At 39.8% G+C, this 12,887-nt stretch overlaps 2 protein-coding genes and 1 long non-coding RNA gene across 4 annotated transcripts; all 3 read left to right on the forward strand.

Moving 5' to 3' along the window:
• Nucleotides 1–5,281: 5,281 nt before the first annotated feature.
• Nucleotides 5,282–7,447, forward strand: LOC139770196 (uncharacterized). 2 transcript variants are annotated; one of them, XR_011717689.1, is made up of 5 exons: nucleotides 5,282–5,493; nucleotides 5,583–5,707; nucleotides 5,967–6,089; nucleotides 6,349–6,429; nucleotides 6,528–7,447. It is a non-coding gene; the product is annotated as an uncharacterized lncRNA (long non-coding RNA). The 2 variants fall into 2 exon arrangements; XR_011717684.1 differs by having other exon boundaries at nucleotides 5,283–5,707.
• A 2,268-nt stretch (nucleotides 7,448–9,715) lies between these two features.
• On the forward strand, nucleotides 9,716–10,797 carry LOC139771108 (uncharacterized). Its single transcript, XM_071703623.1, has 3 exons — nucleotides 9,716–9,914; nucleotides 9,991–10,123; nucleotides 10,193–10,797. Exons 1-3 carry the CDS (start codon nucleotides 9,785–9,787, stop codon nucleotides 10,440–10,442), a joined length of 513 nt encoding a protein of 170 aa, XP_071559724.1. The 5' UTR covers nucleotides 9,716–9,784; the 3' UTR covers nucleotides 10,443–10,797.
• Nucleotides 10,798–11,185: 388 nt separating this feature from the next.
• Rps3 (ribosomal protein S3) lies at nucleotides 11,186–12,868 on the forward strand. The gene is made up of 4 exons (XM_071703597.1): nucleotides 11,186–11,340; nucleotides 11,868–12,187; nucleotides 12,282–12,469; nucleotides 12,629–12,868. The coding sequence occupies exons 1-4, from the start codon at nucleotides 11,308–11,310 to the stop codon at nucleotides 12,811–12,813; spliced, it is 726 nt and encodes a 241-aa protein (XP_071559698.1). The 5' UTR covers nucleotides 11,186–11,307; the 3' UTR covers nucleotides 12,814–12,868.
• Nucleotides 12,869–12,887: the final 19 nt, after the last annotated feature.

The raw sequence follows: 12,887 nt of genomic DNA on the forward strand, positions 1-12,887 counted from the left end.
TACAATTATATATATTCAATTTTACAGTAATATATATGAATATATTATATAAAAAATAATTTTGGTAAAAAATGAAAAATATGACAAGATATATTTATATCGATATATAAGTTTATAAAGATTTGCAATCATATTATATTATTTAATTATAATAACGCGATTAATGATTAATTATAATATCAATTCTGCGGGAATTTTCTTTTTTTCGAATCTTACGTCATTTATTTTATGTATCTTACTTGATACATTTTCATTCAATAGGTATGCGTGTCGCATGAACATGCACAATCACGCATCTTTGTATTTCCGTTTGTATCGGTCGGTTTTCGCGGTCGGTTTTTATCGAGAAATTTTCCGATTATTAATTTTTTAATTTTGTCCGCATTATAAATTTTAATTTTTTTCGAGATATAATTAAGGTATTCATATATAACGTGAAGTAAAATTTTTTTATGTAGGTACTTGATTACAATTCCAAATTTAAAAAACGGTTATTCAATATTCTCAAGTAGATAACAGAATTAGTGATAGAAATATTTCTCAATGTTCAATTGAATTATTGTACAGTTAGGTTAGGTTAGTTAGTTTTATGAATTAATATACATATATATTTTTTAAATTATCTTCTCGTTGTTTTTGATACAATCGATGCTCGCGTGTAATTCGAATCGAACATAATATTATCTTTCGGCGATAATGATCCGACAAGGAAGGAAACAAGGAATTTTTCTCCTTCCTTTTGATCTGGTCGAAATGTGACTAGATTGCATATGGCCACACACAGAAAAATATCGTTCTACAGCCAAGAAAAGCAATTACTCATTTTATTTTATTTGGTTTGAGTAATAGTTTTCTTCAACAAAGAATATTTTCTTAATATTAGTTTTAAGATATACTTATCATAAGTATTAGAAAAGCTTATCATTATGTGCTTAAAAGAAGAATTTATTCTTCTTTCAAGTATATTCTGAAACTTTATCTAAGAAAAGCAACATAAGCTTGATTTGAATATTTACTGATTCTTTAGGTAAGAATATGAAATACTTGGCTGTATAGAACAACATTCTTCTAGGTTAGGAGGTTTTCGTGCGCGGTCCGGAGGGGTACAGTTTAGAATATCAAAATTCCTGTCATCAGGTGGACTCGAACTCGGTTCCTCGTGGTTATGAGTCTGATACTTTATTACTAGGCCACATCTCTGATTATATTCTTAGTGCTGCAGTATCTAGTTTTGACAGAAGTGATTCATTGATTTCAAGTATATTCTGTAAACTTTATCTAAGAAAAGCCACATAAGCTTGATTTGAATATTTACTGATTCTTTAGGTAAGAATATGAAATACTTGAAATCAATGAATCACTTCTGTCAAAACTAGATACTGCAGCACTAAGAATATAATCAGAGATGTGGCCTAGTGATAAAGTGTCAGACTCATAACCACGAGGAACCGGGTTCGAGTCCACCTGAGGACAGGAATTTTTATATTCTAAACTGTACCCCTCCGCACCGCGCACGAAAACCTCCTAACCTACATTCCACTTAGGAACTAAAGAATTAAAGAAAATTAAATAAATAAAAATAATATTAATTGTAATCATCAAGAATACAAATTCTTTTTTGAAGTAAACGATTATTCTAGATGAATAAAATTTTTACTTGATTCAAATAACGGATAAACTTCTCTCAAGAAAATGTGATATCTTTATTGAAGTATATGCTTCTCTTCCATGGACTCTATATTGTAAGTAAACAGAATGTTCGTATTAATTTAATATTCTTGTTTCAAGTACTAAACTTGCTAAGATCTAGAATATGTTTTGAGTAAATGTGATACTTATGACGACTTTATGGTAGATTTGCTCATATATGAACTTATCAAATACTTGAAGCAAGTAATATTAACTTGTAGGTAGTATATATTTTTCTGTGTGCAGGAGCGACAAAGGTAAGTCCATCTGGCCATTAAAGGTAAGTGGTCAACATTGACCACATTGCAATGGTGAAATAAGGTAACATGTAAAATGATTATATATATATATATATATATATATATATATATATATATAATTTATTTATTTACTTATTTATTTGCCCCAAAGGGCTATCTTCTCTATATTTTCTCGCATAAGTGCGAGATTGGAAAAGCCGCAATTAAATCCCAATCGAGCGCGTGTTAGAACTCCCAATTCCACTTTTCTCACATCTCAAGTGATCGTGTCACTTGGAGATATTTCGTTCATCAGGTATCCTACTAAAATAACCAACAAATCAGGCCCCTTATAAATCGTGTCGCGGTCTTCATTAATGTTTTGTATATTAGATTATAAAACTGATAGGTAGGAAAATGGATATAGGTAGGACTATAGATCGGAATACGGGTAGGTAAGGATTCGGGTAGGCAAGGACAAGGGGATTAAATTCAATAGAAAAAATTGTAAACAAATATTAAATAATATTAATTTTTATATTAGAAATTAGTATTTTATAATAAATATCAATTTTTATTTTAAATAATACCAATTGTTTATACATAATTGTATTATATTGCATTTTACTGTAAATATTATGTAATTATTATGTATATATTATATATGTGTATCCTGTATAAATTGTGTACATTATGTAATTAAATTATGTATATTGTAATAACTCTTTTATAATGTTGTACATTATATTATTATATTGTAAAGTAAATTGTAAAAGATTGTTGTCTGCAAAAGACATCACGCTTGAAAAAAACTAAGCGTGTAAAAAATCTTGTCTGCTAAAGACATCACGCTTATAAAGTTAAGCGTGTAAAAAATCTTGTCTGCAAAAGACATCACGCTTGAAAAAAATTAAGCGTGTAAAATATTTTGTCTGCTAAAGACATCACGCTGATAAAGTAAAGCGTGTAATAAATCTTCCTTCCAGGGGGTGGGGGAGTCCTCCCGGACCCTTTAGGGGCACGGGGGAGCCCTCCACTGCGGGTTTTGCGCACCCGGAGTACCCGAGCACACCAGTACCGTAATCTACGGCAGCCCTACGGGTCTGTCGTGGACCGGGGAGTCCTTTTAAGGACTCGCGAGGTAAGCGGCCTCTATAAAAAGTCCGCTCGGCTGGTCGGAGCCGTGAGGGAGGAGCTTAGGCTCTCCTAACCGACCTAAGGGAAGGAAAACCCTGACAGAAAACCGGGGGTCCGGCTGCCCTGCTTAGGAGTCTGTCGTTGGCTTCGGCCACCCAGACTCCCGCGTCGCGTTGTCTGCGGAACGACACCCCACGCTTCGAAAGTTAGTTAGGCTAAAAAACTTATCGCGTCGCGTTAATTGTCTGCTTGGCGACACCTCCGGCTTCGAAAGTTAGTTAGGCTAAAAAACTTATCGCGTCGCGTTAATTGTCTGCTTGGCGACACCTCCGGCTTCGAAAGTTAGTTAGGCTAAAAAACTTATCGCGTCGCGTTAATTGTCTGCTTGGCGACACCCCCGGCTTCGAAAGTTAGTTAGGCTAAAAAACTTATCGCGTCGCGTTAATTGTCTGCTTGGCGACACCCACGGGCTAGTTAGGGTAATTGAACATTAAACTCGTGTCTGCTTGGCGACACCCACGGGAGCTAGTTAGGGTAATTGAACATTAAACTCGTGTCTGCTTGGCGACACCCACGGGAGCTAGTTAGGGTAATTAAACATCGAACTCGTGTCTGCTTGGCGACACCCACGGGAGCTAGTTAGGGTAATTAAACATCGAACTCGTGTCTGCTTGGCGACACCCACGGGAGCTAGTTAGGGTAATTAAACATCGAACTCGTGTCTGCTTGGCGACACCCACGGGAGCTAGTTAGGGTAATTAAACATCGAACTCGTGTCTGCTTGGCGACACCCACGGGAGCTAGTTAGGGTAATTAAACATCGAACTCGTGTCTGCTTGGCGACACCCACGGGAGCTAGTTAGGGTAATTAAACATCGAACTCGTGTCTGCTTGGCGACACCCACGGGAGCTAGTTAGGGTAATTAAACATCGAACTCGTGTCTGCTTGGCGACACCCACGGGAGCTAGTTAGGGTAATTAAACATCGAACTCGTGTCTGCTTGGCGACACCCACGGGAGCTAGTTAGGGTAATTAAACATCGAACTCGTGTCTGCTTGGCGACACCCACGGGAGCTAGTTAGGGTAATTAAACATCGAACTCGTGTCTGCTTGGCGACACCCACGGGAGCTAGTTAGGGTAATTAAACATCGAACTCGTGTCTGCTTGGCGACACCCACGGGAGCTAGTTAGGGTAATTAAACATCGAACTCGTGTCTGCTTGGCGACACCCACGGGAGCTAGTTAGGGTAATTAAACATCGAACTCGTGTCTGCTTGGCGACACCCACGGGAGCTAGTTAGGGTAATTAAACATCGAACTCGTGTCTGCTTGGCGACACCCACGGGAGCTAGTTAGGGTAATTAAACATCGAACTCGTGTCTGCTTGGCGACACCCACGGGAGCTAGTTAGGGTAATTAAACATCGAACTCGTGTCTGCTTGGCGACACCCACGGGAGCTAGTTAGGGTAATTAAACATCGAACTCGTGTCTGCTTGGCGACACCCACGGGAGCTAGTTAGGGTAATTAAACATCGAACTCGTGTCTGCTTGGCGACACCCACGGGAGCTAGTTAGGGTAATTAAACATCGAACTCGTGTCTGCTTGGCGACACCCACGGGAGCTAGTTAGGGTAATTAAACATCGAACTCGTGTCTGCTTGGCGACACCCACGGGAGCTAGTTAGGGTAATTAAACATCGAACTCGTGTCTGCTTGGCGACACCCACGGGAGCTAGTTAGGGTAATTAAACATCGAACTCGTGTCTGCTTGGCGACACCCACGGGAGCTAGTTAGGGTAATTAAACATCGAACTCGTGTCTGCTTGGCGACACCCACGGGAGCTAGTTAGGGTAATTAAACATCGAACTCGTGTCTGCTTGGCGACACCCACGGGAGCTAGTTAGGGTAATTAAACATCGAACTCGTGTCTGCTTGGCGACACCCACGGGAGCTAGTTAGGGTAATTAAACATCGAACTCGTGTCTGCTTGGCGACACCCACGGGAGCTAGTTAGGGTAATTAAACATCGAACTCGTGTCTGCTTGGCGACACCCACGGGAGCTAGTTAGGGTAATTAAACATCGAACTCGTGTCTGCTTGGCGACACCCACGGGAGCTAGTTAGGGTAATTAAACATCGAACTCGTGTCTGCTTGGCGACACCCACGGGAGCTAGTTAGGGTAATTAAACATCGAACTCGTCTCGTGTCTGCTTGGCGACACCCACGGCCTAGTTAGGCTAAAATTAAGTAATCGCGTCGCGTCGCGTTATTGTCTGCTTAGCGACACCCCCGGCTTCGAAAGTTAGTTAGGCTACAAACTTATCGCGTCGCGTTGTCTGCGGAACGACACCACGCTTACAAAGTTACTTACGGGGAGCGCGCTTTTAGCGCTATAAGCGTGCTCTGTCTTTGTTCAACTTTCAGTAAGTAACAGAGATGGAATGACGTTGTCAGCGCTAATAGCGTCTCCCCGAACGCACCTTTAATCGAATCGTTCATTTGAATGTTTCAGAAAATAACGACGCAGAAGATGACATCGGAGCAGCGAGGGAATCCTGCGAAGCTGACATCCCGAGCAGCCTGAGAGGAGGAGGAGGCCTAGGATAGGCATCGGGCATCGGCGTACCAACACTTCTGGTAAGTGTTACTTTTTATTTTTTCTAAAGATATTATAGAATCCCTCTTTTCGTTTATCCTTATTTAGTTGCTACATTAAACCGTGTTTCGAAATATAAATTAGTAAAAAGAAATAATTTGAAAAATTTGATTCAAGTTGATTCTACCATAGAGACTTTTTTCGAAGAAGTAATTTAGGAAAACATTAATCTGAATAACGAATAAGATGTTCGATGCGCGTGACAATTATTTAATCGATTCGATTATTTTTATGTTACAGAAAATATCCACGCTGGAAGGACCATCAGCTTCGCATCGAGGGAACACGATGGACATCCCGAGCAGCCTGAGAGGAGGAGGAGGCCTAGGATAGGCATCGGGCATCGGCGTACCAACACTTCTGGTAAATGTTACTTTTTATTTTTTCTAAAGATATAGAATCTCTCTTTTCGTTTGTGCTTATTTAGTTGCTACATTAAATCGTGTTTCGGAATTTAAATTAGTAAAAAGAAATATTTTGAAAAAATTTGATTCAAGTTGATTCTAACGTAAAGATTTTTTTCGAAGAAGTAATTTAAAATATAATATTAATCTGAATAACGAATAAGATGTTCGATGCGCGTGACAATTATTTAATCGATTCGATTATTTTTATGTTACAGAAAATATCCACGCGGGAAGGAGCAACGTTGCTTCGCATCGAGGGAACACGAGGGTCATCCCGAGCAGCCTAAAAGAAGGTGGTGAGTGTAATTGATTTTCACGTACTATGTCATTTATGTCACAAATTTTCTATTTCTTCTGTCTTTACTTAATCTAATCGTTCATTTGAATGTTTCAGAAAATAACGACGCAGAAGGTGACATCGGAGCAGCGAGGGAATCCTGCGAAGCTAACATCACGCGTCACAGCTGACCCTGACTGGTTGCTTCGGCGCTCCCCGATGGGTCAGCACCCCCGGAGTGGGGGGGTGGTTGGCTGGGGTTAGTCCCCCTCAGCCACCCACTTATTAATTTTTTATCAGTTTTTTATATAGCGCTTAGAAGGGACAGTGTGGAGGTTTTAGCCGGTAGGCTATGGGCGACGTCGCGCTGGGGGCAGGCTCAGAGGGGCTTCGGCCTCCCTGGAGTATTCCCCGTAGTTGCGATAAGCGCCCGTAGAATCCGGCACAATTCCGCCTCGGGCCCGAGAGGCGGGGAGTCTTTTGAAGATTTCCTCCACAATAAACAAAAAAAAAAAAGGAAGAAAATACCACAGTTTGGAGCGATTCTGACGTGGTCCAAAAAACGGCCTTATTGACACCCCTCCTTTGTCGCAAATTGACGATTAAAAATAAATACAGCTTAATTATTATCATTTATCAGTATGATACATAGTAACAGCTATGTATCTAGTAAAATTCGTGTTATCATACGTATTTTGGTCGTTTTCCGCGTGTAATTCCTCATTTCTACAATTTTTTATTGTTATTAATAATAAAAACGAGATTTTGTCGGCCTGACTGGCAATCAATTCAATGTATTAAAACGACGTTTCGACCCGTGCTTTGGGTCCTTAATAATTGGGTTATTAATAATAGTTTTTTACTATGTATTTTGAACAGCATTTTATAATTTTGTATTATATTATTATATTGTGTATTATATTATGTATTATGTTATATTATATTATGTACTGTATATTATTGTGTATATATTGTAAATAACATATATTTAATTTTTATTGTATTTTTTATTGTATAATAAATTGTATAAAGGATTAGCATTAAAAATTACAAAATTAAGATTAAGAAATTGTATTTTTGTATGCGAATATATGTATGGAGTATGGATAATAATAGAATAAAAAAATATGAAATATAAATAAAAAAGTAACACAAAAACACATAGGTACAAAAAAGAGGACCGCCGATTGGAATCAGCGGGGGTGGTGGAGGGCCTCTACAGAACAGCCTATTAGAATTCTTAATTGTCTTAATTTCTGGCGAAGTAAATGTCTCTTATTCAAGGTATAAATTTCATCAGCCCTACAAATTCGGGGTAACGTTGCTAAATATTTAAATAACGTTTCTTTCGAGATGATTTTCGTCACAAGCCCATACAAAGGCCTGGAGAAGCGTTTCTTTAAAGATCGCGTATGCAGCAGCAAAGGGGGAATAAAGGATGCTGATCACGATTAACGAGATCATCGAGGTTGATGCTAAAGTATGTCAATGTCGTCGGTCTCGTATTTCCAGACGGGATTCTTTATGGGGCGACGGACTTCTTTTCCCGTTTCTGAAACGTCGACGAGACCGGACAAGCCGCCATCGATGTGGGAGAACCTGACTCGACGTGACGTCATCTCCGTGAGGGTTTCGCCGATCGATAAGAGGCGTCACAGCGGTTCCTAATATGGATCGAAGATAAGGTCACTTTAAGTAATAATGACTTCTCGATCGATCTCTTCCATAATTGCGCAAGATTCTGATACACAGAACGTATTTGTTACATTATTACACTCAGTACGTCAATAAGAAAATCCTATATTAAATCTACTGATTTAAATATAATAGAAATGTTATTTTTTTCTAACATATGTTTCACAGATACATATATTTTATTTCGGTTCACATTTTCGCGCGGTGGGGGGAGGGGAGTAAAAAATCGACACGCGAGTGATTTACTCGTCGTCGTATCCTCGACATTGAATCGCGAGGGGACGGCTGGGGGGCGGTCGAAGAAATCGAATTGGACAGACGAATGCCCTCGAACGAATCTGGCTTCGGATTCTATGCCCGTCTCGGATTCTGTCAGCTAATAATAGCCCCCGGTAGCGCATACCGAAGAGCTACTATCTTTTCGACGTCAGTTTGCTTGTTTTCCTCGTCTACGTGCCGGGCTATGAATAATTGTCCAATCTCTCGCCGAACGCGGTGTTTCAGCGTCGTCGAACGCGCGATGAGAAGATCTAAACGACGTACGCGGATATCGCGAGCCGAGAACGCAAAAGAGAGAGAGATCTCTTTATTGAAATATTGAAATTTCGAGAATTTTTGTTAGAACATCAGGCACTCAATTTCAATGAGAATTTTCAAATTCATATAGAGAACCTCTAATCTTCGTGGTTTTGTCAATCATTGGGCGACTGTCAAACAAATATCATGTTATGTATCATTTTACATATATCTATTATATATCACTTTGTGCAACTCAATATTATAAATTCAATATTATAAATTAAGTATTTTATTATTCTTCTTAATATAATCATTATTAATCCGTCGTGATTGTCGTGAATGGAAAATCAGCTTAAGTACGCTTGGCGGTGGATGTGTCAATGCAAGGCCTTCGCAAGGCTGCGAATGCAACACGGAATTGTGTAAGACAACGCGTCGTCAAGAGAGATGAGTTGTTGGACGACGTACGCGCATAGCGATCGCCGCGTATGCTGTTCAGCTTCCGATCTAATTGCCGATCGATCATCGAGTCTATAAATTAACACGGTCGATTATCCAATGTCACCGCCGTGAATAAACTCACACGTAACGCGGTGACAGGTGATCGAGAATAAAGAATTGTATAATTGACATCCTCATATAAGTGTGTGTATTCGTCTCCCACGAGTTCCCAAGAAATCGCTGTCGTCATTCATTTCCGTAAACGTGTAATTTTACGTTTCTTCTTCTATGGTTGGAAACCGGATAAATACGCGTATATTAATAAACAGAAATTATCTCCGATAAAAATCACGCAATTTCTTTTATACACACGTATATGTAGATATTGTAATAGCATAATTTTGTTATTCCGTGCGCGCGCGCACGTGTGTGCTGCATTAAAACGTGTTTAAAATGCATATTTTAATTTTTCAAGCATGTTCTTTTTAAAATTATATCCAAAACCTGACATTAAAAACGTATTAAAAAAAACTCGATATTTTACTTTCTTTTTTGTAAACATCTTTACCATATGTTCTGCTTGCTCCTTATTCTAGTTATAACGTTTGCCGTGAGGGGCGTTAGCGCACGGCGAGAATTTTTCGATTTAAATCGCGAACCAAACGTCGCCAAAGGTGTAAACACGTGGTTACGATATTATTACTTGCGCTACGTCGACCATGAAGAACAACGCGAGGAATGTCAAAGCCAAAGGTGGAACGGATAAGAGCGGCGATGAAGATAAGCCACGGGAAAAGAAGTTCGACAAGAAGAAGTACCGATTACAGAAGTACAGCAATAAGTATAAAAGTATGTCTACGGAATAATGCAACGTATAGGTTAAGTTTACATGCTTATTCACAACACCTGCCTGCCTTTATTTAAGTTAATCAATGGGAGGAGAGAAGGAAGAAGGCTGTGTTACGCGGATTCTACAAGGAGCTCAGGAAGGATCAGCAGAGTTCCGCGGAAACGTCGTCAGATTTAAATCATACGTCCAAGAACGAAGATGAGACGAGGTGTGTAAAGCAGAATCGATTCAGAATCCATAATTTCAGATTTGATATTGATTGAATGTGTGTGAACAGCAAATTGGGGAAGAAGAGCTACGCTTTTTTCAAGGCTAAGCAAGAATACCGACGGAAGAAGGAAGAGGAGAAGAGGAGGAAAGAGGAAGCCGTTCGCGTAAAAGCGGAACGAGAGGAAGCTCTGAAGAATTATAGGCAGAAGAAGATGCGTAACTTCAAGGTGTTATCAAAGAAGACCAGGAAGGGACAACCTGTCATGAAAGGCAGGATAGAGATGTTGTTGGAGAAGATACAGCGAAGTACGACGTAATCAGTGGTCGCTTCTTTGTCTCTGGTTGGACTGATTTAAAAGCATCATATCGTGGCACGGTGGAGCACCATTTAAAGGAACAGCGGAATATTTTCGCTTTTGTATATATATATATTCTATGTTACATAACGCGACATGTATAAATTATTTCACTAATGGCAACATTTTCTTGAAACCTCATTAAGTTTGTGTCACAGGAGATTGCCTCTAAATTTGTCATGTCATTATTATATATTCTATGTAACTGTACCATTTGCGAATTGGAATGTGTGGAAGACAATCTCATAGTCGCACATTCTCAAATTCTAATAAAATAGAGTAATGAAAATTGAAGTAAATGGAATTGATAAAGGAATTGTTTTATTTTTTGGGCCTAAAAATGACATAATAATTTTACGAAGTAAATTGCAGTCGTAGTGCTTGTATATCGAATATATTTGAAAAAAATTTTTTTGCATCTAGAATGTTTCCACCGTGATAAACGCAATCGCGGACGATCGGAGAAAGATTTCGTTTTGCGAATTAAAGGCGAATCGATTCCTATCGACGCGGCGACCCTTTCGTTCGATCAACGGCAACCTTTTGGCATTCAATCGCTGCGCGGTGCCACGGACGAGTGGGGCCGAGCCGGAGAGAAGCCGTGGGCTCGAGCCGGCGTGCCCTTTCGCGGCTCGAGGCTCGAGGCTCGATCAATCGCGGACGGTCGCCGTCGCGCCGCACCGCGCCGCGCCGCGCCGCGCCGCGGCGTTCGAAATACGAAATTCCACGCGCCAGCGTGGATCGCGCGTGCGCGCTGGCATTTCGGCTGTGTCGGCCTAGACAGGTCTCTTTCTCTTTGTTGACTTCGCTAAAACATGAGGCAGTGATGGAGAACCGTTCGATTTCTAAAAAGAGGAAGGTAGCAATCTCCAAAAGTCTATCATGAGCAATACGTAAAAAATATTCTTTAAATTGCAACGCTGGGAACTCCCGGGGTGATATTTCGTCGAAAATCGGACGAATGCGATACCCGCGATTTGCGGATGACATGGATTCCGGCATCGTTCTCACGTGGATTTTACAATTCCACATATCCTTTCTCAAAATTATTTAAACTGTACACATTTATATTAAATGGAATTTGTTGTATTTTAGTCTTCTCTGTAATTTCCTGGTGTTACGTATTTAATGCTTGAATAATTTAATTTATATATATTTTGATGATAATAACCTAAAAAAGTGAACTCAATAAATGTAAATTTTCATTAATTGGCTATTATGCACCTGATAACGTTAATTTGCACGAGCTTCCTCAATATAAATCTATATAATAAAACAATTTTTCTATAATAAATTATATTCTACGGATAAATCAAATTACATAGTCATATTTGATACAAGAGATTTTTTATAAATGTATATTTATTTGGTTCTTTTCGCTTTCAGTTCGTAGGCGACGGTGTCTTCAGAGCCGAGTTGAACGAGTTCTTGACTCGTGAGCTCGCCGAAGATGGCTATTCGGGCGTGGAAGTCCGCGTGACGCCAAATCGGACTGAAATTATTTTACTAGCCACCCACACGCAGAGCGTGCTCGGTGAGAAGGGACGCAGGATCAGGGAACTGACGTCTGTAGTACAGAAACGTTTCGACTTCAAGGACCAGAATGTCGAGTTGTACGCTGAAAAAGTAGCCACCCGTGGTTTGTGCGCTATCGCGCAGGCAGAGTCTCTTCGCTACAAGCTAATTGGAGGTCTTGCTGTACGAAGGTACATCGGAGTTTTATCTGCCGTTCACTATTTGTCAGTCCTAATTGCACCTTCTGCAATTTTCATTAAATATTATTTTATTATAATACCTCAGGGCATGCTATGGCGTTCTGCGTTTCATCATGGAATCCGGTGCGAAAGGCTGCGAGGTCGTTGTCAGCGGCAAATTACGTGGTCAAAGAGCGAAATCGATGAAGTTCGTTGATGGTCTCATGATTCACTCGGGTGAGCCGACTAACGAGTACGTGAATGCTGCCACCCGACATGTACTCCTGCGGCAAGGTACGATTATTACTATGGCAATTACTTTGACTAATATAGCAGTGTGTTCACAGAAACTAATTATTTTAAACTACCAGAAATTTATATTACATTCAATTTATTTTATGGTCGTTCATATGTATTGCAATTCGTATTACTTATGTTTGTAATATATCTTAGGCGTATTGGGAATCAAAGTTAAAATTATGCTACCATGGGATCCCAATGGCAAGAGCGGCCCGAAGAAACCTCTTCCTGACTATGTATCGATCGTGGAACCGAAAGAAGAAGTACCGCCATCAGTTCCAATCTCCGAGGTGAAGCCATCAAAAGATATACCCCAACCCACTCCTCTCGTTGTATAACAATTGATTTAAATGCAGTTTTATATGCATTTAGAAAATAAATAACGGAAAATAAGATCTGCGTTGCATTTTAT

The sequence above is a fragment of the Temnothorax nylanderi genome, unplaced genomic scaffold, assembly GCF_030848795.1.
Source record: "Temnothorax nylanderi isolate EJ_2023f unplaced genomic scaffold, tnyl_v1.0 TNYL_tig0003_pilon, whole genome shotgun sequence".
In the NCBI taxonomy this organism is placed as follows: Eukaryota; Metazoa; Arthropoda; class Insecta; order Hymenoptera; family Formicidae; genus Temnothorax; species Temnothorax nylanderi.

Bases quoted from the DNA above. Each gene is read 5' to 3' on its own strand.
- LOC139771108 (XM_071703623.1), top strand. From the start codon at position 9,785: ATGAAGAACAACGCGAGGAATGTCAAAGCCAAAGGTGGAACGGATAAG. The intron at 9,915-9,990 runs GTATGTCTACGG...CCTTTATTTAAG, and splicing joins GTACAGCAATAAGTATAAAA to TTAATCAATGGGAGGAGAGA. The intron at 10,124-10,192 runs GTGTGTAAAGCA...GTGTGTGAACAG, and splicing joins AAGAACGAAGATGAGACGAG to CAAATTGGGGAAGAAGAGCT.
- Rps3 (XM_071703597.1), top strand. From the start codon at position 11,308: ATGGAGAACCGTTCGATTTCTAAAAAGAGGAAG. The intron at 12,188-12,281 runs GTACATCGGAGT...ATAATACCTCAG, and splicing joins GGAGGTCTTGCTGTACGAAG to GGCATGCTATGGCGTTCTGC. The intron at 12,470-12,628 runs GTACGATTATTA...AATATATCTTAG, and splicing joins ACATGTACTCCTGCGGCAAG to GCGTATTGGGAATCAAAGTT.